Raw genomic sequence first — 26,236 nt, forward strand, 5'->3', positions numbered from 1 at the left:
TTTTAGTAATAAATACTCATATAAATTGTTTATGCATAATATTTTCTGGAGCCTGGACCTATAATTTTAATAAAAAATAAAAAATTTAAAAAAAAATGGTGGACATTTAAATTGTCTGAAGCGTTTTTCACATTTCTTTCGCTCTTAAAAGTACTATAAAAAACAACAACAAATATCACTTGCATTTAGGTTCAGGCTCAATAAATTTAACCTACTTTATTTAAAATAATATAAAAAAGCTATCTATCTACACTGTAAAAAAAATTCCAATCAAATTTCACTCAATAATATATCAATTTCTGTCCACACCTGATGTGAAATTTTCACTATATTAGTAAGAGTACAACTGAGTGAAACTATTGCATCAGAAATGAGTGAGTTTTACTCAAATCCGAGTTACTGCTAACTATCAATTGAGCGACTTTTGACTTTAAAATATAAAATCAATTTAGAGTTGAATTTTTCTCTAATATGATTTAAATTTAACTATTATTGAGTAATTTTTAACTCAGACTTAGTTCTTAATTAACTAAATATTGAGAGCAAAAATAAATCACTCATAAATAATTAATTAGGATATACAGTGTTGAAATTAATTTGAGTACAAGTGCACCAAATAAGAATTTACGTAAAAGAATGAAATAAGGAGTACCTATGTTTGAGTGAAAGTACTCAATTTTTAAATATAATCACAAATGATCAAAATGCCCAATATTGACTGAAAATGTACTCAATAATTTCACTCAATGAATTCACTCCGAACCTTTATTGCTTTCACTCACACCGATTTTTTTTTTACAGTGTAGTAGTTTTTGAGATATTCTGGAGACCGATTTAACATGATTTTGCAGGAAACGCGTTTAAAAATTTTATTAATGATTGAGGCAAAATAATGTACGCTTCGGCTAATCGGTGATACCATCAGTTCTTCCTCATCTTCATAGTGTTCCTTTTGTACTGTTCCTCATCTTCATACTGTTCCTTTTTTCAAGGATGCAGCTGCTTTTGCGCCGCGACGTCTGTCATACTAGATGAGAACCTCCGATTAAAGAACTCATGGGATATCGAAGTATTCCTACACGTGGGATAAATTTGGATAAGCTCATTATGAATTGTTTTCGAAAATTATTATATTAATAAAAATATATTTATAAAATAATACTTTGATGATGGACTATAGTAATGATAAAGTATGTTTAACTGGTATAATAACAACATTTCAAAAACAAGTTTTCCTCATTCCTTACATAACCAGAAGCTAGTATAGCTCTTTGTCATTTTAGCGATGCACCCCTAAGTTGGTGGCGATATCGATCCTACCCGACGTCTTGCAGCATCCACTAGGGGCAGCACAATCTCACCACAGGTGATACGAGATGGAGGGTGAACCGATAATTATTCGTGCCCTAAGATGATCTGCCTGAAGAAGTCTGGACATGTTATTGAAAACTGCTGTGAAATCTAGTTAAGATGCAGAAATCCAGAGGGATATTAACTACACTCACTGGAAAAAATCCTAAGAATTCAAGAGTAAAAGGGTCACATTTTACCAGAGAAGGTTATATGTAAGTATTCCTGTATTAAATTTCTTTGTCCAAATCGTTTTTGAAAAAAAAACTGATAAAGTTCTAAATAAGGATAAATTATTTACCTCATTTAAATAGTATTGCTATTATATTATTTTTTAATCAAAATGACACCGTAAGACGTTTGTATTTCGGTTTCAAATGATAAAGTTTTAATTCGTTTGAATAAGCAAAACAACGTAGTACATATCCAATTTTTTTTTAATTTATTTAGAGCTTTAAAGAACTTATATTATAAATTTTTGTAATAATATAAGTAAAGCATATGTAAATCGACATAACATATATTTTGTAAAGAAAATATTTCGTGATATTGTTAAATTTATAATGTAATAGTGCATGATTTCAATGGTACAGTATGTTTCTGTAATATTAGCTAATATTAGCTAATTTCTGTTTGTTTGTTGAATGCTGAAAGATTCGTGTCAAGTTATTCTGTGAACTTACTACAGATTCTAAAAGATGAAGTAAGTAATAATAGAATAAATATCATATGTATCCAGCTTATGTAAACAGACAAAAGCAAACATACTTAAACTGTCAAAGCAACTAAAACGAAAAATCAAAAAAAGTTCAGAAGACAAAAACACACAGTTTTTCGAAACGTCAACAACTTTTTAATGTAATGTGATTTTTGTACTATACAGGGTGTCACCTAACGAATGTTACATACTTGAAGGGTATAATCTATAACCCAAATGGTGCCGATCTAACCAAACTTGCTTAAATGAAAAGTGTCACAAAAAAATGTTACAGTGTTAAAGTTTCTTTTTTATTTCTTGTTTTCTCCTTAACTCAGAACGCAGTTAACCGATTTGAGCAACATTTGCTGTTGCTTACTATTGAAATAAATGAAATAGGCCCCTGAGTTTGGAAACCGATATTAAGAAAACGTAGGGACAAAAATATTTGAAGTTTGGACCGTATATAGCCTCACTATTACTCTATTGTGTGCTAAGATTTCAGTTAGCTTCGTTATCCCAATTTTTAGTTATTAATGAAAATGTTGAAAAAATCACGGTTTTCTGCCTACAAAATTGATACCTCTCACTTTAACTCGTCGTAATTTTTTTGTTAATTGATAAAAAAGTTCAAAATTTTTACCGGCGGTAAGTCAAATCACAGACAAAATAGCTATCGCCATAAGCTATATTGTCTGTGGTCGAATGATTGTCTTTAGTACTGTGAAGGTCATTTGTCTCAAAAGCTTTTATTTTTTTAATTTTTATGCGAAATAGAAGAGAGTGCTATCTCCGTAAATATTGCTTTCTTTAAAAAAAGAAGAATGAATGCAATATTTACGGAGATAGCACTCCCTTCTGTTTTGCTTAAGAATAAAAAAAGGAGAGCTTTTGAGACAAATGAACTTCACAGTACTAAAAACAATAGTTCGACTTATCGTCAGTAAAAATTTGGATTTTTTTTATCAATTAACAAAAAAATTACGACGAGCTAAAGTGAGAGGTATCAATTTTGTAGGCAGAAAACCGTGATTTTTTCAACATTTTCATTAATAACTAAAAAATGGGATAACTAAACTAACTGAAATTTTAGCACACAATGGAGTAATAGTGAGGCTATATATGGTCCAAATTTCAAATTTTTTAGCACCTACGTTTTCTTAATATCGGTTTCCATACTCAGGGGTCTATTTCATTTATTTAGATAGTAGTTTGTCTTGATGAAGTATGCAGTGATTATGTTCCTACTGTGTTAAATCATACAGGGCGTTCATTTTACTACAACCCTTTGTGAATATTCTTCTGTAACTTTTTTATTTTAAATTTTTACACGCAACGATCAGAAATAGGTAGAGAATTTTAATCTACACAAAAAATGTATACTTACCTATCAAAAGTCGAAATTATGCTCGTTTATGAAGATATTACAGAAAATATTTATTAACACGTAGGTACCCCACATTTTTTTCACGATATCTTTGATTATAGACAAAAATTGTTTTGAAATCAGTTGTAGATTGTTTACTATGGTACGCTGATGTCATTTACAGCATTTCGACTCCCAGGGGTTGCATCCCTTATTTTTATAAGGATAAAAATATTTTTTCTTAAAATTTTACTCTAAAAAATATAAAAATGGCGGTTAGAAATTTTAAAAATATTTATTTATACAGGGTGTCCCAAAATTAGGGGGGGGGGGAATATTTCTACAGGGTGTTCTATGTCGAAAAATATTACTTTTTCTTTATATAAACGTGGGTCCAAAAATCCTTTATATGGAAGTTATAGTCACTTGAAGGGGCTATTCTGGTGATGTCTTTTTCTAAATAACTCCGAAACAAGTTGAGATAAATTTGTGAATTTTGGTAACTAACTTAACTATTACGTGCTCAGTCCGCTACTAAAACGAAATTAAAAAATTTTCGTCATATACGTTCCAACACTGCGGGGAAGGGAAGTAAAATTTACTTCTACTAAATCTAAATCTTTACTACTAAACTTTTTTATGCTTCGACTTTTTTTACTTTTCACTGAAAAGTATGAAATTTTAGAGTTTTTTAGTAAAAAAGGTACTCTTGGTTCACATTGGTAGAACACATTTTTTATGTAAAATCCGTACAAAAATAATATTGCATTTGTTAATCACCGGGAATCGAAATTGCCAATATTTACTATCGTAGCAGGTTGTGAAGAACAAAAAAGCATTTGGCGTCATTTGCATTGACAGTTCAGTTATTTACATTTTGCGAATTATTATTTTCACATAAATTATTATTTGACAAAGTAAAAAAAACAATTGAACTTATTAAATAGTAGTACAATAAATTAAAAAAAATAATTGAAAACTACACTATGTCAATAGCAACTTTAATAGCAAATGCTCCTCAAAAAGATATCCATTTTGCTGAATACATTTTTTAGCTAGACGAATTGTCCGCGAAGACCTCAAAACTTCAAAATTATTTTGTCTGATTTGATTCGCAGCCAAATGAATCCTCTGTTGTAATTATTCCAATTGTGCCTGTCAGGAAAATGATCGTTTAACCAATTTATGACATTATTGGTAAAGTGAGGTGGTGCCCCATCTTGTTTATAGTGTAATGTTAAGCGTACTTTTAACGGTGTATCATCCAATAGTTCTCTTATATCATTTTGCAGAAAGTTTAGTATCCTTCTGCATTCAGACAAACGGGAAACTGAATTGATCCAAGTAGCCGGTCTCCTAAAATTCCTCTCCACACATTTATTGCAGATCTGTTTTGAAAATTTGAGCGTCGTCTTGTTCGTGGATTTTCATCTGACCAGAAATGGGTATTATGAATATTTCCTAGCTATATACATTCGTAAAATGTTGCATTTTCGACTGAACAATTCGCAAAAAGTAAATAACTGAACTGATTTTTATGAAAGCCCTTAGAGTTTCTCGTTTCGGAATTTATAAAAAAAATTATCCGTCATAAGCTGCTCTGGTTCTAAAATTAAGAAGACAAATTCTGAAGGAGGAGTCGATGTGAAATATTTTTGTAAATATTTTTAATATTTTCTACGCAGTTTGTAAAATGGTTTGTTAATATTGTGCCTGAACAATTCTCCCCCCTCCAGTTTGCCGTACTTGCTGCGATAGACATGATCCATTCATTTTGTAAGCTCTATCGTGCGATATAGTAGCTGATATTTCTTTAGTCATTAGGTTTTTTTAAACACAGTCGTTATCTTCATATTTTGTTATACCTATTCATTTTTGTCTTTATTTTTTCTATTGGGTGCAGCGAACATAAATATATTTTTTATAAAAAGTGAACAAAATTGAGGTGCTTCCATTTTGACTTAATTTTTATTAAAAATATTTGGGTAAGTGCTTTTTCCTTTAATGATAGCAAAGAAAACTTCCTGAAAAATGTAAATCATTAGGAACGTTTTATTCAGTTTTCAATTTTGGTCTTAATCCAACTTTGTACTTTGAACAACTTAGTCTTTCATGAATTTGTAGTGTCATTGTAGCTCCACTTTCTCAAAATGTAAGCCTATAACCTATAAATGTTCCTAAAACTCCTTTTGAAAATAGTCCTTTTTAGACTGTATTATTAGCAATTCCATAAAATTTTCACACATTTTTAAACGGTAGTATGTACTTTGAACTTGATATAACCTCAGCCTCCTTTACATGACTTTTGACATAAACGAACATAATGTAGAAGCATGTGTACACAAAACATTTAAGCTGTTTCAAATTAATAGTTATTTAGGGTACTAGTGTGTTACGGTACATATAAATCTTTTCCAAGTGACTTATATGTCGTAACACACGAGTGCCATACAAAATTTTATTCAACACAATAAATAAAAGTAACTTAAAATTTCAAGTTGTCAATGTCAGAAAAAGTAATTTAACGAAATGAATGTACATATTTTTAAATATTACAAAGGATGCGAGTGTCAACCTAAATTGTGTCTGTAACCAATGCAATGGTTTCATAACTCACTTGTGACTTATGACTTATAACTCACTAGTGAGTTATAGGCCACATTATTCCTTTAAAACCAAAGAAATTACAGTATCATTATATACAAGTGTTGGATAAAAATAGTTAAACTCCAATTTCAGTCTTTATTATCAGTATAAAAGTTGTTTGAGTTATCAGTATGTGTAGGAAATAGATCATTACGAATGCATTCAAACATGAGCGAATAAACGGGTTCCAAACTTTACTCTCGGTGTAAACCGATGTGAAAACAGCAGCCCAAATGCCAGGAAATACCCGAACGGCCATAGACGTACGTTATAAGACGGTGAGATGTTCATTTTCACGCTTATAAACTTATCTAATCGATTTACATATGATATTTATTACACTTTTTACAATGATTTTCATTCGGTAAGACTGTTTACCTAAACATAGACTACACAGCCACACAAAAAAGTTGCCTGTACTTTTCATACGACATATGTTATCCGTAGTATTTTTAAATCCTGATCACGAATCTGTTGTCAGAATTCAGCTATCACATCACAGGAATTTCTTAACTTCAAGGAACATAAAAAATAAATAAATGAACATTTAAGACGATTTTAAATGTTCTATGGAGATAATAGTATAATTTGATCGGAATATGGTGGAAATACATCGAAATCACCCGGAATATAACGGAATAACACTGATTGCGATAGAATAATGAAATATCCTGAAATAAAGTGGAATGCTATTGGAATACGTAGAAATAAGTTGAAATACAAATGAAATATTATGAAATACTTTGATTCTGGTGTATACGAAATTCATTCATTAAAAACACACAAATTACACAGCTCCACAATAAAGTATTGTGTAAATGACCAGAATACATTATTCCCGTGTATTTTGAGTCGCTAAATCCGAATTCGATGTCAGAATTATCCCAGCAAATCGCCAGAACTTTCTATCCTGAAAAATAGCTTAAAACCGCTAACATTCTCGAATTTTAGAATGATAAGGCTACAAATAATACAAAAATATTTAATTCCCATGAATTCAGTGCTTCGTCGTTATATGTTTTTTCTCGTTAAAACATTTACAAACTTGCAAGTCCTTAAAATACTATCCGAAAAGGTTCTACGTCTAGGTAAACAATCCCACTGAATGAAAATCGTTGTAAACAGTCATTCTTATTATAACGTACGCCTATGGTTGTTCGAGTATTTCCGTGCATTTGCGCTGCTATCTTCACTTCTGTTTTCACACTGGTTCAGAATTGTATTACAATGGGAGCAGCAATAATAGTAATAACCGGACAGAGTTGTTATATCAATTTTCTGACCATACCTATTTTATTAATAAATATTATTAAATTTTGTACCACTGTAATGCAATAATATATACAGAATTTCCTTAATGACGACTAAATTTCCTATAACTTTCGCAGATACCATTTTATTCCAAGTACGAAAATAAAAAAGATAAGAGGAGTAGAATATTGTGCGAATGCACATTGGAAGAGCAGTTTATTATTATTCAAAAAGTACTACAATACTTTTTAAAGAAAAGTATCAACCACGGAATAAGATACAAAACAGAAAATTCAATTTGTATTAGCTTTTGATGTTTGTTGTGTCATCTACTTTAAACTGTTCGAATTCTGCATAGGATTGGAGTTACCCGCATGATTCTTTATTCAGGGATGTATTCAGATAATTGAAGTAAATTCATCCTAATAGATCAAAATTTAACCAGTAGATAATTTTATCTAATTTATATCTACTTTAATTTGTAATGACATTTGAGTTGTTAAAGAAAGTGTGGACAGAAATCTATAATATTTATTGAATGTTAATTATATACAGGGTGTCCCAGAATAACGTGTACAACGGAGAACCATAGATTCGTGGACTCAAAATAGGCTAATTCACCTATATCCGAAATCGCTTCGTTTTGCCTCTAGATGGCCTCAAAGTTCGTGAAAATTTTTTGAATTTTGTAAATAACTTGAATACGTATCAATTGATTTTGATTATTTTTGGAGTGTGGACTATTTTGAATCTACACATTTTGGTGTTATACAGAGTATGTTTTAAAACCTGCAAATCCTACAAAATTGATGTATGGTGATAATATCCGTCCATAACTTTTTCTTCTTTCGGGCAATAATGACATCAATTTCTTATCTGATAGGTGATACCATTTGGAAGTTTTTGGGCCTCTTGTAGAATTTTGATTAAATGAACGTTTATTACAAAAAAATATTTTTTTTAATTATCTACATTATCGTGCCACCTATATTATAATAGTTAGCAATGTGTTAGTAGGCACTGATTTTGTAGGTTGACTGTAATTTCAGTCTTATCTTTAACTCATTGTACCTGACAATTCTTAGTGAGTGTTTACGACGATGAGATATACCACCTGTTACTTCATTTTTCGATATGGATACACACACATACGACGAATTAGAATTATTTACAACGTGCCTAAGTTTATTCAAAAAATTAGAAAAAACAATCAAATAAAATGCATTGATAGCATTATTATTGATAGTCCAGTTGGTAGAGGTTCGGCGTGTGTCAAACCTTGATAACTCGGAAATAACTACACAGGTCTACTTTAAATGATGAGTACAATAAATAGGCTAATTTGCTGACAAAGTATTTTATCAGGAAAAAAAGTTATTAACAATTTAATCGTGAAAAAAAAAATGTTTAGTAGTTTTCTTTAAATAACTCAGCGGGATGACTTTGTACGAAAAAATACTTAAGACATGATTTTATTCGTAATAAAAATAGCTACAAAATGGCGGTGGTCCGATTACGAAATTTGCAATAACAAAGCCGTGAGATTAAAAAAACGGTATAAAACGTCAATTTTTTTAAGTTGCCGTAAAAATGTCAATTATAAACAAAAAGTGATAAAACTTTCGAAAATTATAGTTCAATAAATATACAATAATGATGCTAATGCCGAAAATCAGGAGAGCAAAACTTTTTGTTCTATAAGGCGTTATACATTCATCGGCATCTGAAACTCGAAACTTTGCCAAATTTGTTCGAAGCTTTGCTGACACTTGAAATTTGGTACACACATAGTGTAAATATGCAGAAACCAAAAGCAATTTGCAAAATTCAAGTATCTTCATTTTTGCAGTTTTGGTAAGGTTTTATACGTCACCCTAGTTTTTTTTTTAATTTTTGGACGTATATTTAGGTATATTTATAAAATATTCCATTACGGTAGATTAGCCAGCACAATTACCTACAATTTAAAAACAAAAATATTTTCCTAAGCTATTTAACATTTTGCGCCTGTTAGCCATACTCGTACATTATTCAACATATAAACATAAAACAAAAACGTACGTGTGGGGTAAACCTTTAACTTTAAGTAAACAATTGTTTAAATTTACTGTTGCATATTTCTAATAGTATACAAGCGCCAAAGAGCGGAGCTCGCGCTCGAAAATGAAAAGTTAAGGGTTTACCCCACACGTACGATTTTGTTTTATGTTAATATGTTGAATAATGTACGACCACGGCTAACAGGCGCAAAATGTTAAGTAGCTTAGGATCTAAACGATGAAAATATATATTTTTTAAATTGTAGGTAATTATGTAGCTAATCTACCTTAATGGAATATTTTATAAATATACATAATATACGTCCAAAAATAAAAAAACGGTGACGTATAAAACTAGGGTGACGTATAAAACCTTACCAAAACTGCAAAAATGAAGNTCTTCCCCCTTCACTTTGGGTCCCGCACACTTAGGCGTCTAGATGACTCTCGGTGTTTACGTCCGAGATTGGGCATCAGTCATCACTTTCCGACAACATAATAATTGTTTACATTTTTTTTAAATTAAACAATTTTCAAAATCAAATTTCTAAAAATCTAAAGCCTTTGAATACATGAAAATTTCACCACAAAAAGAAGAGCTCTCATGCTTTAAAATGCTTTTTGAAAATTTCAAATCGGACGATTAGATGAGCCGTTGTGATTGTTTAAACATTTTCGCAATTTTCACGCTTTCAATTGCAATAATTTAATGTTTTTTTCAATTTTTTTTTTATTTTAAAATATGATTTGAAAGTACTACTGTTATTATTGCCATACATCAATTTTGTAGGAGTTGTAAGTTTTAAAAAACTCTGTATAACACCAAAATGTGTACATTGAAAGCAAAAGTCCCCGTCCCAAAAATAATCGAAATCGAATAATACGTGTTCGAGTTATTTACAAAATTCAAAACAAATTTACGAACTTTGGTGCGCGGCCAATTATAACAGCCCCATTTATTAGAGGTTCTTTTGTTGGAAATACGATTACAATTCGAATGCAATTATGAAAAGTAAAAGAACATTGGTACATGAATTTATTTTCTAAAAGATAGTACACCTCCAAAAAATTTAAAATTGTATTTCTGACAAAAAGTTCCTATAATGTAGAAGAATAGATTTGGAGTTATTGTCGTTATTTATTCAGTTATATTAAAGACCTGGTTGACATATTTGTATAGCAACAAATTAATACATATAATTTGTTAAGTCATTAGCCTAAGCTTTATCAATTGAATTATAATGACTTTTAATGAACTAAAGTCCCAAAGCCATTGGATTTGAGTTTAAAAAAATTATATTAGATTAATCAGTAACTTAAAGAGAAAAAAAATGAAAATAATTTGTTATTCGAACTGGAAGACACTTTATTTTTCTTAGGAATTCCAGTGCCAAATTGGCAATGCTTGAATTCCCAAAATATTTCTTCCCTTCACATACTTTGATATTAGTTGACGTATTTGTAAACCAATTCAGTGAAATTTTGATTTTAATTAAATACATTGTTAGTCAAAGTTTCATCAATATACGTCAAACCTCTTCGGTGATATTTTGATGTGAATAAATATGTTTTTCTAATTTGTAGTAATATGAAAACAATGTAAAGGTGCATCAGCAGGAGCGCTTCCCGAAAAATGTATATTATCGTCCACCGAAAAAAGGTCGCCGTGTTCCTCGCGTGTGCAGTTTTGGCAACCCTTCTTTTGGTCGACATTCACGTTCGGGAGATCGCCTCCAGAGTCTACCGTTACGTTTACCAAAAGACTGAAATCTACTGCTACAGGATCAAAACCAATTCACTACCGGACATATCCGACGTAACACCCAAGAAAGGAAAGTCGATTTTCTTCCACGAGACGTCCTGCAATTCATATCTCAATGGGAAGATAACAATAGGTAGGTTTAAACTTTCAGATAATCAGTGACAAATTTCATTAAATTTGCCCATCTGAAAATTTGCTGAGCCACCGTCCATTACCAGGAGATCAGTACAGGCGTTGTTCCTTCTAGAAAAAAAATAATTGTCCGATCTATATATTTTTTGTCCATCTTGATATTTTTTTAAGAAACAGACCACTCTAAAAATTGTTTTGAGTAGCACGATTCAGATGATTCTCTTTTTATAGACAGTGTTTTTTTAAAATGAACCTACTGAACCAATAACGATAATCTAATTGGCAATACATTTTTTAAATGCGATTGTTTTGAAAATCGGGATTATTTTTAATAAAAAATTTGACTTCGTCATGTTCATCAGCACAAGATCTAATATTTGCACGATTTCAGACATATTTAGGCCAGGAAATATAAAGTTGGACGCGACTTTTGTTTCGTCAAGCTAAATTTATCACTATAGATACTAAATATTATATACAATAACATATTAGTTTCCACAGTTATAAAAATGGGGGAAAGATTGATTACTGCTGGTTAATTGTATAATTTTTACGTAAATTCACGTTTTTCACTTATAACTTTTTTCCGTTCATTTCCACGAGAAAATGGTAAAGTACTTGTTTTTCGTCTTCAAAAGTCTACAAAACTAGCCCTCGAGCGTCAGAAAATATTCATGAAAGAGCTTTAAATTAAAAAAAAATCGTCAAGATTCGTTGAAAAACGACGGAGTTACAGACTGTCAAATATATTATCTTCAAGCGAATTTCGCTTTTTTAACGGCAGGACTATGAATATTATCGTCATTTTCTTCGGACTCGCTGTCGTTCGCTTCCTGCCCCCCTTCCGACCGCCACGGCTCGCCGAAAAATCAAGCGACCCACTAACTTTTGACAATATTTCTTATGCACTTAACATACTGTCACAAATAAAATATTTTTATCTGGGAAAGTACTCGGGTTGCCGGTTATGACGGTTTTTTTTTGCCACTACCAACCTAATTTGTTTAACAATAGGCCGTCAACTTTGACAGTCTGTAACTCCATTGTTTTTCAAGGAATCTTTTTTTTTTAACTTAAAGCTCTTTTCATAAGCTTTCCAAATATGTAATAATATATAACTATATCACGCGCGTGCGTCGTATATTTCATTTTGCATCTAAGGCTAAAAAATAAAAAAATTTCCAGGTTGCTTTGAAATTAAAAAAAAAAATGGTAGGAGTATTATGAAATCTACCATGAAAAAAATCAGTTCGATTGTGTAAGATGCTCGGGATCGTCCAGACTAATAATTAGTAAATTTGTTTATAAGACCATAACTTGTAAACTATTCAACTTACCGATTCCAGATTTCGTGTGAGTTATTCTGACAATATAATAACGCATTTTATAAATGTTTAATTCAAGTCATAAATAAATTTCTTCTGTTTATAACTTTTAATCTAATCAATATTCTTTGACGCTAGTTTTGTAGGTCTTTTGAAGACGAAAAAGAAAGTATTTTTCTGTTTTCTCGTGGAAATGAACGGAAAAAAGTTATAAGCGAAAAACGTGAATTTACGTAAAAATTATACAATTAACATTAATCAGCCTATAAACAATTTTCCCCCAATTTTTATGACTGTGGAAACTAATATGTTGTATAACTATAATATTTACCATCTATAGTGATAAATTCAGCTTGCCGAAACAAAAAGTCGCGAAATGGTTATTTCCTAGCTCTTTTTCCTGGCCTATATTTACCAATTTTAACCACCAGTGTCAGTAATTGACTAAATTTTTATCTTAGATTTTTAAACTGAAACAAAAATTTAAAATTTTAGATCTATATAAAGGAATATTCTGTGTTATGATATTAAGAAATTTGAAATGTAGAAGTTTTAAGTGTTGCTCACATACAAATTTTTACTTAAAAAGGCCCCTAAAGTGATTTTCTTAAAAATCGCTTTTGAAAAAATTGTAGCAGGCTATGGACTACCAACTGGATCGTCGTAATTGATTCAGCAAATACCTACCTACATCTAGAAGGTCATTGTACACGGTGTCCCAAATAGACTCGAACCCATGGATAGAATCTTCAATCAAAATCAGTAACAAAAGGTTCAGATAAAAGTGGTAGGATATTAAGAAACCAATATGTCGAAGACCTTATTTTTACAAAATTTGTAAATATAAAATTTTTGTAAAAATACCTGTAGTTGCACCCAATAACAATTTATTGTGTTCTTGGATTTAAGACTTTAGAATTTGTTATAGAAAAGACTTAAAAGAGTGCCACTCCATATTTTTCTGCTAAATATTTTCTAATTTCTTAAATTCTATTTAATTTTTGAATATCTACATACTGACTATCAGTATAATTATTAAAATTTATATTAAAATTCCATCAGTTAATTCAGTTTGTATCAATATCAATGTAATAAGTTTAAAAAGTATTTAATATCGCTAATAACAGTTGACACAGCGAAATTTAACAGGTCATTGTTATTGACAATGACACGTTAAATTAACGGAATCGGCAGAATTATGCCATATATAATAAATGTATGTCTAAATTTTAATTGCAAAATAAAGGAACACTTTCATTTTCCACGTTTTCTTATTTTAAGGCTAATAGCCCGGGAGGCAGCGACATTATTGATGTAATTATTCCTATAAAGCTGATTTTTTCTCATTTTGTTGTTTTGATATCGTAAGTAAACGGAACGGCAGTCTACCGCGCCAATGTGGGGGCAAACGTTAGTAACAATTTTTTAAACATGTAAATAAATAATACTTAAATGCCTTATACCTACAAGGCTGAAACTTTTTAGAGTGATCAATTATACCTAAAAATACAGTATAGTGATAGTCTACCGCGTCGGAAGGGGGGCCATCAAGGGTCTACCACCCACGCAAGGTGTTGAAAAATTAACTTTTTTGACTTATTTCTACAAGGCTGAATTTTTTTTCTCAAATACTTTAGTTTATAAGAGAACCAAAAAAAAAAGTCTACCGATCATCTAAGGGTGCAAAGCCTTGATAGACGCAATGGAATGCACGATCTCCCGAGCGCAGTCGCTGCGCCGATTCACTGTAAGCCGCTCTGAATAATAACTCATACCGGGATTAAATTACAATCTACAAAGCTGCTTTTTTGTCTATAGATATCTTACAATAATTATTGTCAAATAAACGTCTTATACCTTCGATACGAGGTGGCTAAAGCTTCGGTAGACGTGGCGAAAGTTTTTGCGCGGAAGTTGCTTAAAATTCCAAATTTATTATTAATTACAGTTTTTTGAGCTTACACCATTATTTAAACGTATGATATAGTAACAACGAGCGAGCGTTAGCGAGCGAGATTTTTGCTAGTATAATAGGTATTAACAAAAGTTCAAAAATTTTTTTTTTCAAATAACTGACCTTTTTCTTTTTTAACATTGAATAATTAAATTTATTTCACTTTTACTTATAATTTATAACAATAATACTTTTCGATAATAGCGCGCGAAATGCTTGATTTGCGATTCATCATCACATTCGTCAATTACACTCGTGCGAGAATTATTCTATCGCACTAGTATCGAACAATATTTTACGACACTTATTTATAAAATAAATGATAACAACGCAAATGTTTTTTATTACAACAATATAGTAATTATATAAAAAATAAATATATTTTTCTTATTCCTCATCGCTACTGACATTTGATTCCTCATCGCCTTCCATATCATCACTATCTTCATCCTCATCATCTTTCTGGTCACACACTCCATCATTTTCTTTAAGGTATTGACAACCGTCATTTGCAATTTCTGTATCTGCAAATAGCAATATATTATTAAATATTTATTATATTATGCTAACATAAATTCACCCCCTTTAGGGTCTGAAAGTCATTTTTTAATTGAGTTTTAGACCTCCTTAAAATGCAAATATGTGTACCTGAATCTTTATCGTTCTGTAGATCAAACGTCACATCGATCAGTGATGTTTTTGAAAGCTTACAAAACTACTAACGATAAAATCTTTCGTCAAAAGGTCAAGAGTTTCGATGCATCTGCTTTACCACCTTGTCAATCAGAGCTCCGAGAACACATACTCCGAACAGCATATATTGCACAAATTTGGAGTAATGCTCACTTAAAAGAGCCTACAACATTATCCCCACTCGACTGTGGCTGGAAAGTGGATGAGAATGCAAGATATGATTTTAATTGGTTTAGTGGCGACCAATTGCCTCAGTCAATCGATGATGTGACGTTTGATCTACAGAACGATAAAGATTCAGGTACACATATTTGCATTTTAAGGAAGTCTAAAACTCAATTAAAAAATGACTTTCAGACCCTAAAGGGGGTGAATTTATGTTAGCATAATATAATAAATATTTAATAATATATTGCTATTTGCAGATACAGAAATTGCAAATGACGGTTGTCAATACCTTAAAGAAAATGATGGAGTGTGTGACCAGAAAGATGATGAGGATGAAGATAGTGATGATATGGAAGGCGATGAGGAATCAAATGTCAGTAGCGATGAGGAATAAGAAAAATATATTTATTTTTTATATAATTACTATATTGTTGTAATAAAAAACATTTGCGTTGTTATCATTTATTTTATAAATAAGTGTCGTAAAATATTGTTCGATACTAGTGCGATAGAATAATTCTCGCACGAGTGTAATTGACGAATGTGATGATGAATCGCAAATCAAGCATTTCGCGCGCTATTATCGAAAAGTATTATTGTTATAAATTATAAGTAAAAGTGAAATAAATTTAATTATTCAATGTTAAAAAAGAAAAAGGTCAGTTATTTGAAAAAAAAAATTTTTTAACTTTTGTTAATACCTATTATACTAGCAAAAATCTCGCTCGCTAACGCTCGCTCGTTGTTACTATATCATACGTTTAAATAATGGTGTAAGCTCAAAAAATTATAATTAATAATAAATTTGGAATTTTAAGCAACTTCCGCGCAAAAACTTTCGCCACGTCTACCGAAGCTTTAGCCACCTCGTATCGAAGGTATAAGACGTTTATTTGACAATAATTATTGTAAGATATCTATAGACAAAAAAGCAGCTTTGTAGATTGTAATTTAATCCCGGTATGAGTTATTATTCAGAGCGGCTTACAGTGAATCGGCGCAGCGACTGCGCTCGGGAGATCGTGCATTCCATTGCGTCTATCAAGGCTTTGCACCCTTAGATGATCGGTAGACTGTTTTTTTTTGGTTCTCTTATAAACTAAAGTATTTGAGAAAAAAATTCAGCCTTGTAGAAATAAGTCAAAAAAGTTAATTTTTCAACACCTTGCGTGGGTGGTAGACCCTTGATGGCCCCCCTTCCGACGCGGTAGACTATCACTATACTGTATTTTTAGGTATAATTGATCACTCTAAAAAGTTTCAGCCTTGTAGGTATAAGGCATTTAAGTATTATTTATTTACATGTTTAAAAAATTGTTACTAACGTTTGCCCCCACATTGGCGCGGTAGACTGCCGTTCCGTTTACTTACGATATCAAAACAACAAAATGAGAAAAAATCAGCTTTGTAGGAATTGGTGCAAAATTTCTGTCGCTGCCTCCCGGACTATAAGGTTAGTTATTTTTTAACGAAATATACAAAAATGCATATCTTTAAAGCCTGGTTAAGGAATATGTGAAAAATTACCTAATATTTTTTATCCTCTTTGTCTACTAACTGATATGACTTAAGAATTTTCAAACCAATGTGTAGACTAGAAATTTGATATCACATCATCTGAAAAATTGTAGTAGTAGTCCGGTCAATCTAGACATTGAAAGATACATAAATTTACAACAAGCTGAAAGTGAGTAAAGTTGTTCAAAACGTAATTAAAAATAACATACTAAAATTCCTCATTGTTTCGGTACTCGAAAAAAAATTTACTCGAGGTCAAAGGTCAAAAAATGGGTTTTTCGCGATTTTCAGCTAAACGGTAAGTTTTATCATAAAATTACCTCAGACAAAAATTGTAGATCATAAAATTATCTATAAATAAATGTATCAATTTTTCCTAAGAGCCACCGTATCTAAGAGATATAATATAATATAATAAAGTTGTAAAAGTTGTAATCGTCATAATATGTACACGTTTTCACGCCACCTACGAGGTAGTGTACTTACCGCGATTTTTTTGTCGTGGTTTTCCCAGTAGGCCTATTCCACAGGTCTGTTGTGATTCTGGTTAGTTTGAAACTATTGCATAATAACAGATATTAGCAAGGGTTGGAAATGATAAAAGCGATGGAAATTAAAAAAAAGTAGAGGAATTTATTCGTCTGATTCATAACCTTCAAATACTTCTTCCTGCTCTTCTTGATCTTCTTCTTCTTCTTCATTCTGGGTGTAAGTAAATTGCGTCAATAATGACGTAATGTAATGGTATAACAGGGAACTGAAGACATTGAGGAAAACACTTAATAGAAATAAAAGTAGGTTCAATGAGACTGGTTCGGAGAGCGATTGGGTAACCTATCGTGAAACCAAAAGATCATATACACGTGATATAAAAGAGGCAAAACGTACCTGTTACAGCAATACTATCTGTAATGCCAATAATATAAACAAAGCTGTATGGAAAATTGTGAATTCAGAAAGACCCAAAACATGTCACTCTAATGTTTCAAATTTTTGTGCTCAGGAGTTTAACAGTTTTTTTGCTACTGTTTCTGATATTATTGCCAAGTCAATTGGAAATCAAGGCGTAAATCCCGCCATATTCCTCCATAATTTGCCTAAAATATCATCATCTTTTCTTTGCTTCTACTATCATTGAGTCAGATGTACGCCAGGCTATTTTGAAATTGAAAAATACCAGCTCTTTAGATTATTATGGAATTAGTGGTAAAAACCTCGCTTGAGTTTCTTGTTGCACCTTTGACCATATTATTCAATAAGTTTTTAAATGAGGCGGTTTGGCCTGACTGTCTTAAAATAACTAAAGTACTTCCTATTCATAAAAAAGGAGATATTAATAAACTTGACAACTATAGACCAATATCCATTGTTCCTGTAATTTCTAAAATATTTGAAATATTAATTAAAGAAAAATTGATCTCATATCTTGAAACTAAATCTATATTGACACTCATTTTGGATTTAGGAAAAATCTTTCTACTATCAAAGCCTTGTTAGCTATATTAGATCAAATAGTTGAGGGATTTGATCAAGGTAATCCCACACATGCAATTATGTGTGATTTGTGTAAGGCTTTTAACTGCGTAAATTTAGAAATACTGCTAGTAAAATTAGAATACTACGGAATTCGTGGCAAAGCATTGCAATTATTCCAATGATACTTGACTGACAGACGGCAATATGTGTGTCTCAATGACTGTGAATCTGCTTTAATACCGGTTAAGGTTGGTGTCCCTCAAGGTTCGGTCTTAGGGCCTATACTATTCCTTATTTATATCAATGACTTACCTGTTAACATTCGTAATGCTTCTTGTATACTCTTTGCCGACGATACAACCTTGTTAACCCGTGACAAGAACAGCAGAGACAGTCTAAATCCCGCGAATGACTGGTTTTCGGCAAATAATCTAAAATTAAATATTAGTAAAACAAACTTCATAACTTTTACAACTAGTAAAAATTCAGAGAAGTCTGAACCAGTTAATTTGCTTGGTATTACCCTTGACCCTGGTTTAACTTGGATACCTCATATCAATAAACTACGTTCAAAACTAGCTACGCAGATATTCTTTATGAGACAGATAAGACCATTTGTCACTAATAATGTAATGAAAATGGTTTATTTTTCATTAATACATAGTAATTTAACCTATGGTGTGCCATTGTGGGGCAACTCTAGTGGTTCGTATAGAGTTTTTGTGTTACAAAAAGCAGCTGTTCGTCTACTTGCGGGTGTCCCTATGTTAGCTCCCAGCAAGGAGATATTTGTCAGGTATAAGATTCTACCACTGACCTGCCTATATCTACTTGATTCGCTTCAACTTGTTCATTCCAATTTATGTAATTTGCAATCTCATGCTGATATACATCAATATAACACTAGGCATGCTGGAAATCTGGTTGAATCTTATTCGCGTATTACCCTAACCAAACGTAACAAACTTACAATTAGTCTGTTCAACAAGTTTGACAATTTTTTGTAGACGAAAACAGATTAAAAACATGTCTCAAAAAACCTTTCACAGGTTTACGAAATCATTTCTTTTAAATCATTGTTTTTATACTATGGATGAATTTTTAACTTTTATGAACACTACTCAGCCTATGTTATGACTACAAATGTACCACACTTAATGTACATAAATGTCAATAAAGTTCTATCTATATATCTATCGCATGTCTCCTCGTTGGTATCAAACGAATCCTCTACTGCTGGTGATTCAACATTAGAACACGACCGGCCTTGACAATTTGTAAATGCCAGAGAACAAAACAGTCCAACTTTTTTGCAACCAGATTTAGCACTGCATCCCTTTTTACAGTTGCAAAAAATTGTGTTTAGCAGTTTTTCCGGCGCAGGTGGGAGTAAAGTCTGAACTGGTTCTAATGTATTGTCGACCAACTTCCAACCCCAGTCTTTTGGGTCTAGCTGATAATCAAGCCACACTTGAACTTGGCAATATACCCGAAAAAGATGTTGATGAGCATCAACAGAGTTTGGAGGAAGACAAGCTAATTGCACTTTTACAGATTTTTGAATCGTTATATCTCAGAAACGGTGGCTCTTAGGAAAAAAGTATTGATACATTTTTTATAGATATTTTTATGATCTACAATGTTTGTCAGGGGTAATTTTATGATAAAACTTACCGTTTAGCTGAAAATCGCGAAAAAGCCATTTTTTTGACCATTGACCTCGAGTAAATTTTTTTCCGAGTACCGGAACGATGAGGAATTTTAATATGTTATTTTTAATTATGTTTTAAACAATTTTACTCACTTTCAGAGTGTTGTAAATTTATGTACCAACACTCTTATTTTTTGGTCTAATTTCACCGGACTATAGTGGATAAATGTCACTTACTGCTACCACCCTAAGGCCTCTTTCACACGAGGCGGATTTGTCGCGCGGCTTCCTACTGTCGTTCTTATCCAATTTTGACACGGATACCGTGCGGACAAATTTACCCTCTATGAAAGAGGCCCAAAATTGCAATAAAACCGATTCTTACTAATAATTCTAGGTGCCCGCCAGGCCTGTGCGGTGGAAAGCGCGGCTCGTATGAATCCTAATTTCGACGTCTACTTACTATACGCCTCGCCCGGCCAATTTTTGTTTGAAGGCACCCAGTCGGATAGACTGCTAAAGGCGTTGATGTCGTACGAAAACGTCAACATTCTGCACCTGGATTACGGGAAGTACACGAGGGGAACCCCGGTGGAAGAACTGTACCGGAAAGGGTTGATCGAAAATTCCTATTACGCTCTTTCTCACGCCAGCGACGTTCTGAGGTATGTTAGAAAACAACCACATATTCTTGGGGTCAAAATAAAACTGTTTAACTGAACTTATCTTTCCCCGAAGTTGTTTCGATTAGCCGTTAAGGGTCGTCAACGTTAGCAAAGAATTTAGTTTTTTCCAAATGTTGTTACCTATGCGAGTAGTTACATATTAGGGTGGGTCAAAAAAATCGACTATTTTTTTTACTTTATACTCTGAAAAATAGGTTGCTAGACACCTCTAGAGAAAATTCTCTCCAAATATGAGCTCTTAATTTTAATAGGAAAGTCCTCCGCTTTACAGTTTTCCATTTTTTCCTCAGTATTAGAAAAAAAAATCATATCTCTCTATCAACTGTTCGTTAAAAATATCTCTCCTCATATGCTTGTAGGAAATTGAACACTCTACAAAAAAGGTCTCTTACAATTTTTTCGTAAACCTCACCGTTTAAAAGATATTTAAGGTTGAAGTTTGATTATTTTAAGACAAAAAACCATTATGAAATGCGCAATTCATAGTTTTGTAGGAAATTAACTGCTCTACAAAAATGATCGCTTATGATTAGTCGATTAAATAAAGCGTTTAAAAGATAATAATCGTCAAACTTCAATGCACGCCAATTTTAACAGTTTTTGATTAATAATTCGGAAAATTTCAATTTATTTTATGAGTTTCAGGGAAATTTATACAAATTTGAGTTTCTATGAACAGAGAAATGTTTTAAACTATTTTTCTAGTTTTTTTTAGTCGTAAGTATGTTTGGTTACATCGAAAAAAAATTAGTGCATTATTTCTGACTGAGAGTCAATGATTCATTAAATCTTGAAAAAATAACGTTTTTGTTAGAAATTTATTATGAAAAGTATTAATCATTAAAAAAAATTTTCAATTTGTTATTAAAAAGTTTTTTTATTTAATTACCAAGTGTTTTTTGAAACTTTTTTGTAATTTTAACCATTGAGTATGATAGCGAAGAATTTTTTTGACTGCATTAGGAGCTCCACTAGTTGGAATCTGATTTTTTCCACAGTTCAATAACTTGGTCAACTGCATTTTTAGCACTTTGAATAAACACTTTAAAACTTTCAGTTTATATAATAACACACTCATAACCTCTTTCACTGTTGGTAACTTACGTTCCAAAATGTTTTGCATAGGTATACCGATCAAACGAATTTCCTTATCCATTATAGGTTAATTAGTAATAAATAAATTCATGTAGTGATTATAAGACTTATTTGTAATAAACTCAAACAGAAGAAGTAATGAAAGTCAAAACAAAAATCCCCTAGAACGAAAAATGTTATGTATATTTTGTGGAAAAAAGTTTTGAAATACGTTCTGAACACACGCTTTCAAACAAAAATAACACGATCAGGATTTATAAAAATATTATCTGAATAAAAGTTTCAAATAAATTTTCGAACAAAGAATTCCTCTATAATGGTTACTTTTACGATAGAAACTCAAATTTGTATAAATTTCCCTGAAACTCAAAAACCGAATTGAAATTTTGCAAATTATTAATCAAAAACTATTAAAATTGGCGTGCATTGAAGTTTGACGATGAATATCTTTTAAACGTTTTATTTAATCGACTAATCATAAGAGACCATTTTTGTAGAGCAGTTAATTTCCTACAAAACTATGAATTGCGAATTTCATAATGATTTTTTGTTAACGAGTTATAAAATTCATAAACAAAACAGAAATTTGTCTTAAAATAATCAAACTTCAACCTTTAATATCTTTTAAACGGTGAGGTTTACGAAAAAATTGTAAGAGACCCTTTTTGTAGAGCGTTCAATTTCCTACAAGCATATGAGGGATATTTTTAACGAACAGTTGATAGAGAGATATGATTTTTTTTTCTAATACTGAGGAAAAAATGGAAAACTGTAAAGCGGAGGACCTTGTCCTACGCCACTGCTGGTCAGCTCCCACACTTACTTATCAATGTTGTCTGCTGTTACTTTTTTAAACTAACTATGTATTTGAAACTAACGAAGTGATAGAGGGCGAATCTGCAATGGAAAATAAATTTGTAAAAACAGGTTGCCTTAACAGCTTAAGCACTATGTTTAGTTTGTGAATCTCGGTGTCAGTGAACTAATTTAAGTGAAGCACACATTCATCCACCTGTATGGCAAAAAACAAACGGCCAATGTTAATTCAGTGAATCGAGAATATCCGTGTTTGTAATACGATAGATGATTTTGCAACTTTCTGTGTAAAGGACTAGTTTTTAGTGGAATCGAAATACAATTTGTATAGTGCTGGTTGGGTTTTATTAATTTAATGTTGTAATAAAATTTGGTGTTCTGTTAAGGTAATTATTTTGGTTACTATGTTAAAAACTTGTCTCAACTCATCTCAACTTATCTCTTTTGATTACATATAAAATTGATTAAATCGGACAAATCGTTTGAGTTCTTTGGAAAAAAATGTAATATTTTATATTTTCAGCGATTAAATGAAACAACTTTGGTTTGAGCATGGATTTAATTCAAATCATTTTATTTTAACCTCAAAAGTCTGTGTATCTTGTTTCTTTGGTTGTACCTAATTATTTAATATTATGTTTGCTTTCATCACTACTTATTATTGCCTCGCTCTGTACGAAATGCTAGTTCCTAGTTCACATTTCTTTATTTTTTTTAATGATTTTTTCATCTCCGTGAAATTTGTTCCGTCAAAGCGAAATTTTTAGGTAATCCTACTGATACTTTTAGGTACTTAACCTTGTGGAAGTACGGGGGGATTTACCTGGACCTGGACGTCATAGTAATAAAAAGTTTAGAAGACCTCCCCCTCAATTTTGCAGGGTCCGAATCCGAAAGAAACGTGGCGGCCGGCGTCATGGGCTTCGCGCCCAACGGCATCGGACACCACTTGGCCAGGACCTGCCTCTACGACCTCAAGGATAATTTCGACGGCCACAACTGGGGCCATAACGGTCCGGGGGTCATAACAAGGTACCCACCTACTAGACAAGGCGAAAACCTCGCATTCGTGAGAGAAATTTTCCGACTCCGAAAAGCCTTGTTTTTTAATTGTTAATAAAGGGCTATGAGCCGCGCGCGCGCCTCTCTCATACGCGGATTCAGCTTATGTTCTTTGAATTTCTCCCACGAATGCGAGGTTTTCGCCTTGTCTATACGTATAGTATATAGGTTGTCTCATAATTAGCTGCCAACCCTGAACAGGCCGATTCTATGATCAAAACTAAGTAAAAAAGTTCATATGAACATGGGTCCGGAAATGCTTCCTAAGGGCACAGGGACCCATTGAAGAGGGAGGAATGGAAATCATTTTTTTGCAATATCTCTCAATCGCGTTGTGATAAATGAATGAAATTTGGTATACACAGCTAAATTTTGATGAGCAATTTGATGGACTAATCCATTTATTTCCACAAGGTCCATTGGGGTGGGTACGGGGGGGCCCTTGGTACTTTGCGTGTGTAACTTTTTCATCTTTGACTTTTTAACAAATTGGACAGCAAATTCCGTTTTCCCGAACTGTTTTACGTTAAAAAGGTACTCTTGTTTCAAATCGTTATCTTTAACGGTTTCTGAGAAAATCGCTCTTGAATTAATCCCACTTTGGTCAATTTCATAGTAATTTAAACAAAAAAAAATAATAATAATTTTCCTTTCCTCTCTTTTCCATTTAAAGGATTAATTTTTATTTAATTTAATTTTTTATTATTATTTTTTTATTAAAATTAGATTAAATTTAAACAAAAAAATTTTTTTTGTTTAAATTACTATGAAATTGACCAAAGTGGGATTAATTCAAGAGCGATTTTCTCAGAAACCGTTAAAGATAACGATTTGAAACAAGAGTACCTTTTTAACGTAAAACAGTTCGGGAAAACGGAATTTGCTGTCCAATTTGTTAAAAAGTCAAAGATGAAAAAGTTACACACGCAAAGTACCAAGGGCCCCCCCGTACCCACCCCAATGGACCTTGTGGAAATAAATGGATTAGTCCATCAAATTGCTCATCAAAATTTAGCAGTGTATACCAAATTTCATTCATTTATCACAACGCGATTGAGAGATATTGCAAAAAAATTATTTCCATTCCTCCCTCTTCAATGGGTCCCTGTGCCCTTAGGAAGCATTTCCGGACCCATGTTCATATGAACTTTTTTACTTAGTTTTGATCATAGAATCGGCCTGTTCTGGGTTAGCAGCTAATTATGAGACACCCTGTATAATCTGACACTACACGAAGAGTCCCAACACCGATCCCCAATAACGATTTATGTTCCTAGGTTGACGAAATTCCTCTGCGGTACGGACAAAGTCAAAGAGATGGCCGGCAGGGACTGCAAGGGTTTCACGGTGTACCCCACAGACGCATTCTACGCGGTGCCGTGGTGGAATTGGAAGATGTACTTCGACGAGGACCTGGCGGAGAACGTGTTCAACGTATCCGCCAACAGCTACGTGGTACACGTGTGGAACAAGCACAGTGAGCAATCAAAGGTACCCATATCGTCTCAAATGCCATATATCTTGTACGCCAAACGGCACTGTCCCAAGGTGGTGCGGGAGTGCCACGAGTACTTTTAATATTTTTCAACTGTTGAAAAAAAACTCTTCGGGAGGTGTACATATTTTGTTGTTACGTCTGTTGGGTGATATGAAAGGTCCAACTATCCCTTAGAAGTCCTTTTTTCAAACACGTAGTTTTATCATATGTGGTTTTATCATATCAATATAGTAATATCTGTGATTTTACATATTTTTCAAAACTTTTGCGAATATTTTACGTCAGCCCTTTTTTGGACATATTTTTCTGAACATATTTTACGCTCCTGTTTAGCGAGTGGAGGATAGAAAACACACACAGAATATTTTCAATTCGTGATATTCAACGTTAAGATGTTTATTTTTTCAGTGTTAGACGTGGAACAATCCATGATAGTGGAGTAATAAATATAATGTTACTATTATTGTTATTTTAGGGGGGGTGTCATTTAAGTAAGAGTTTTCCTTTTAACGCAACTTAGGGTTCCATAAAAAAGCAAATTTGTCACGTACTAAAATATCAGTCCTAACAAAAATAAAAAACTAACAACTTAATATGTGGCTAGAAAAGTTTGGATCTGCCTAAAGATGTAAACATTGTCAACTATCACTCACAATCAGTGTATCCACCAAGAATTATTTCTACAACATTTGCAAGCGTTAGCGTAATTCTTCCACTGACTTCACAGTGGCGGCTCGTCGTATGAAGCAACTGAGACCGGGACTCACTGTAAAATTTGGCTCTCACACCGTATATTTTGATACCTACTATTCTACCATTAACCTACATAAACAATTAGGTAAACTAATTTCCAGTTGCCTATTACATTTCTCAAAAATCAAAATAACAATATAAAATAATTGTTTGAATATTGAATGTCTCGCCGCTCGCCGTTTCCATCGGCGTGATATTGGATACTGTTATTCCCCACTAGTCCCCACCACAGTGAGGCCAGAAATTGTTTGCTTGTAGGCGCGTCACACTTGCCTACAACATGTTTCCTCCTCCACGC

General features: G+C 32.3%; 2 protein-coding genes across 3 annotated transcripts; both read left to right on the top strand.

The window, feature by feature from the left end:
• The first annotated feature begins 1,485 nt into the window (after window positions 1-1,485).
• On the top strand, window positions 1,486-26,051 carry LOC108914028 (lactosylceramide 4-alpha-galactosyltransferase-like). 2 transcript variants are annotated; one of them, XM_018719722.1, is made up of 5 exons: window positions 1,486-1,565; window positions 10,934-11,244; window positions 20,426-20,693; window positions 23,415-23,657; window positions 24,965-26,051. In XM_018719722.1, exons 2-5 carry the CDS (start codon window positions 10,983-10,985, stop codon window positions 25,263-25,265), a joined length of 1,074 nt encoding a protein of 357 aa, XP_018575238.1. In that variant the 5' UTR covers window positions 1,486-1,565; window positions 10,934-10,982; the 3' UTR covers window positions 25,266-26,051. The 2 variants fall into 2 exon arrangements, with proteins under 2 accessions (XP_018575238.1, XP_018575237.1); XM_018719721.2 differs by lacking the exon at window positions 1,486-1,565 and adding an exon at window positions 5,273-5,398.
• LOC111691977 lies at window positions 15,192-15,836 on the top strand. Its single transcript, XM_023455556.1, has 2 exons — window positions 15,192-15,516; window positions 15,641-15,836. The coding sequence occupies exons 1-2, from the start codon at window positions 15,216-15,218 to the stop codon at window positions 15,775-15,777; spliced, it is 438 nt and encodes a 145-aa protein (XP_023311324.1). The 5' UTR covers window positions 15,192-15,215; the 3' UTR covers window positions 15,778-15,836.
• Window positions 26,052-26,236: the final 185 nt, after the last annotated feature.

The sequence above is a fragment of the Anoplophora glabripennis genome, unplaced genomic scaffold, assembly GCF_000390285.2.
Source record: "Anoplophora glabripennis isolate ALB-LARVAE unplaced genomic scaffold, Agla_2.0 scaffold771, whole genome shotgun sequence".
NCBI classification, from domain to species: domain Eukaryota; kingdom Metazoa; phylum Arthropoda; class Insecta; order Coleoptera; family Cerambycidae; genus Anoplophora; species Anoplophora glabripennis.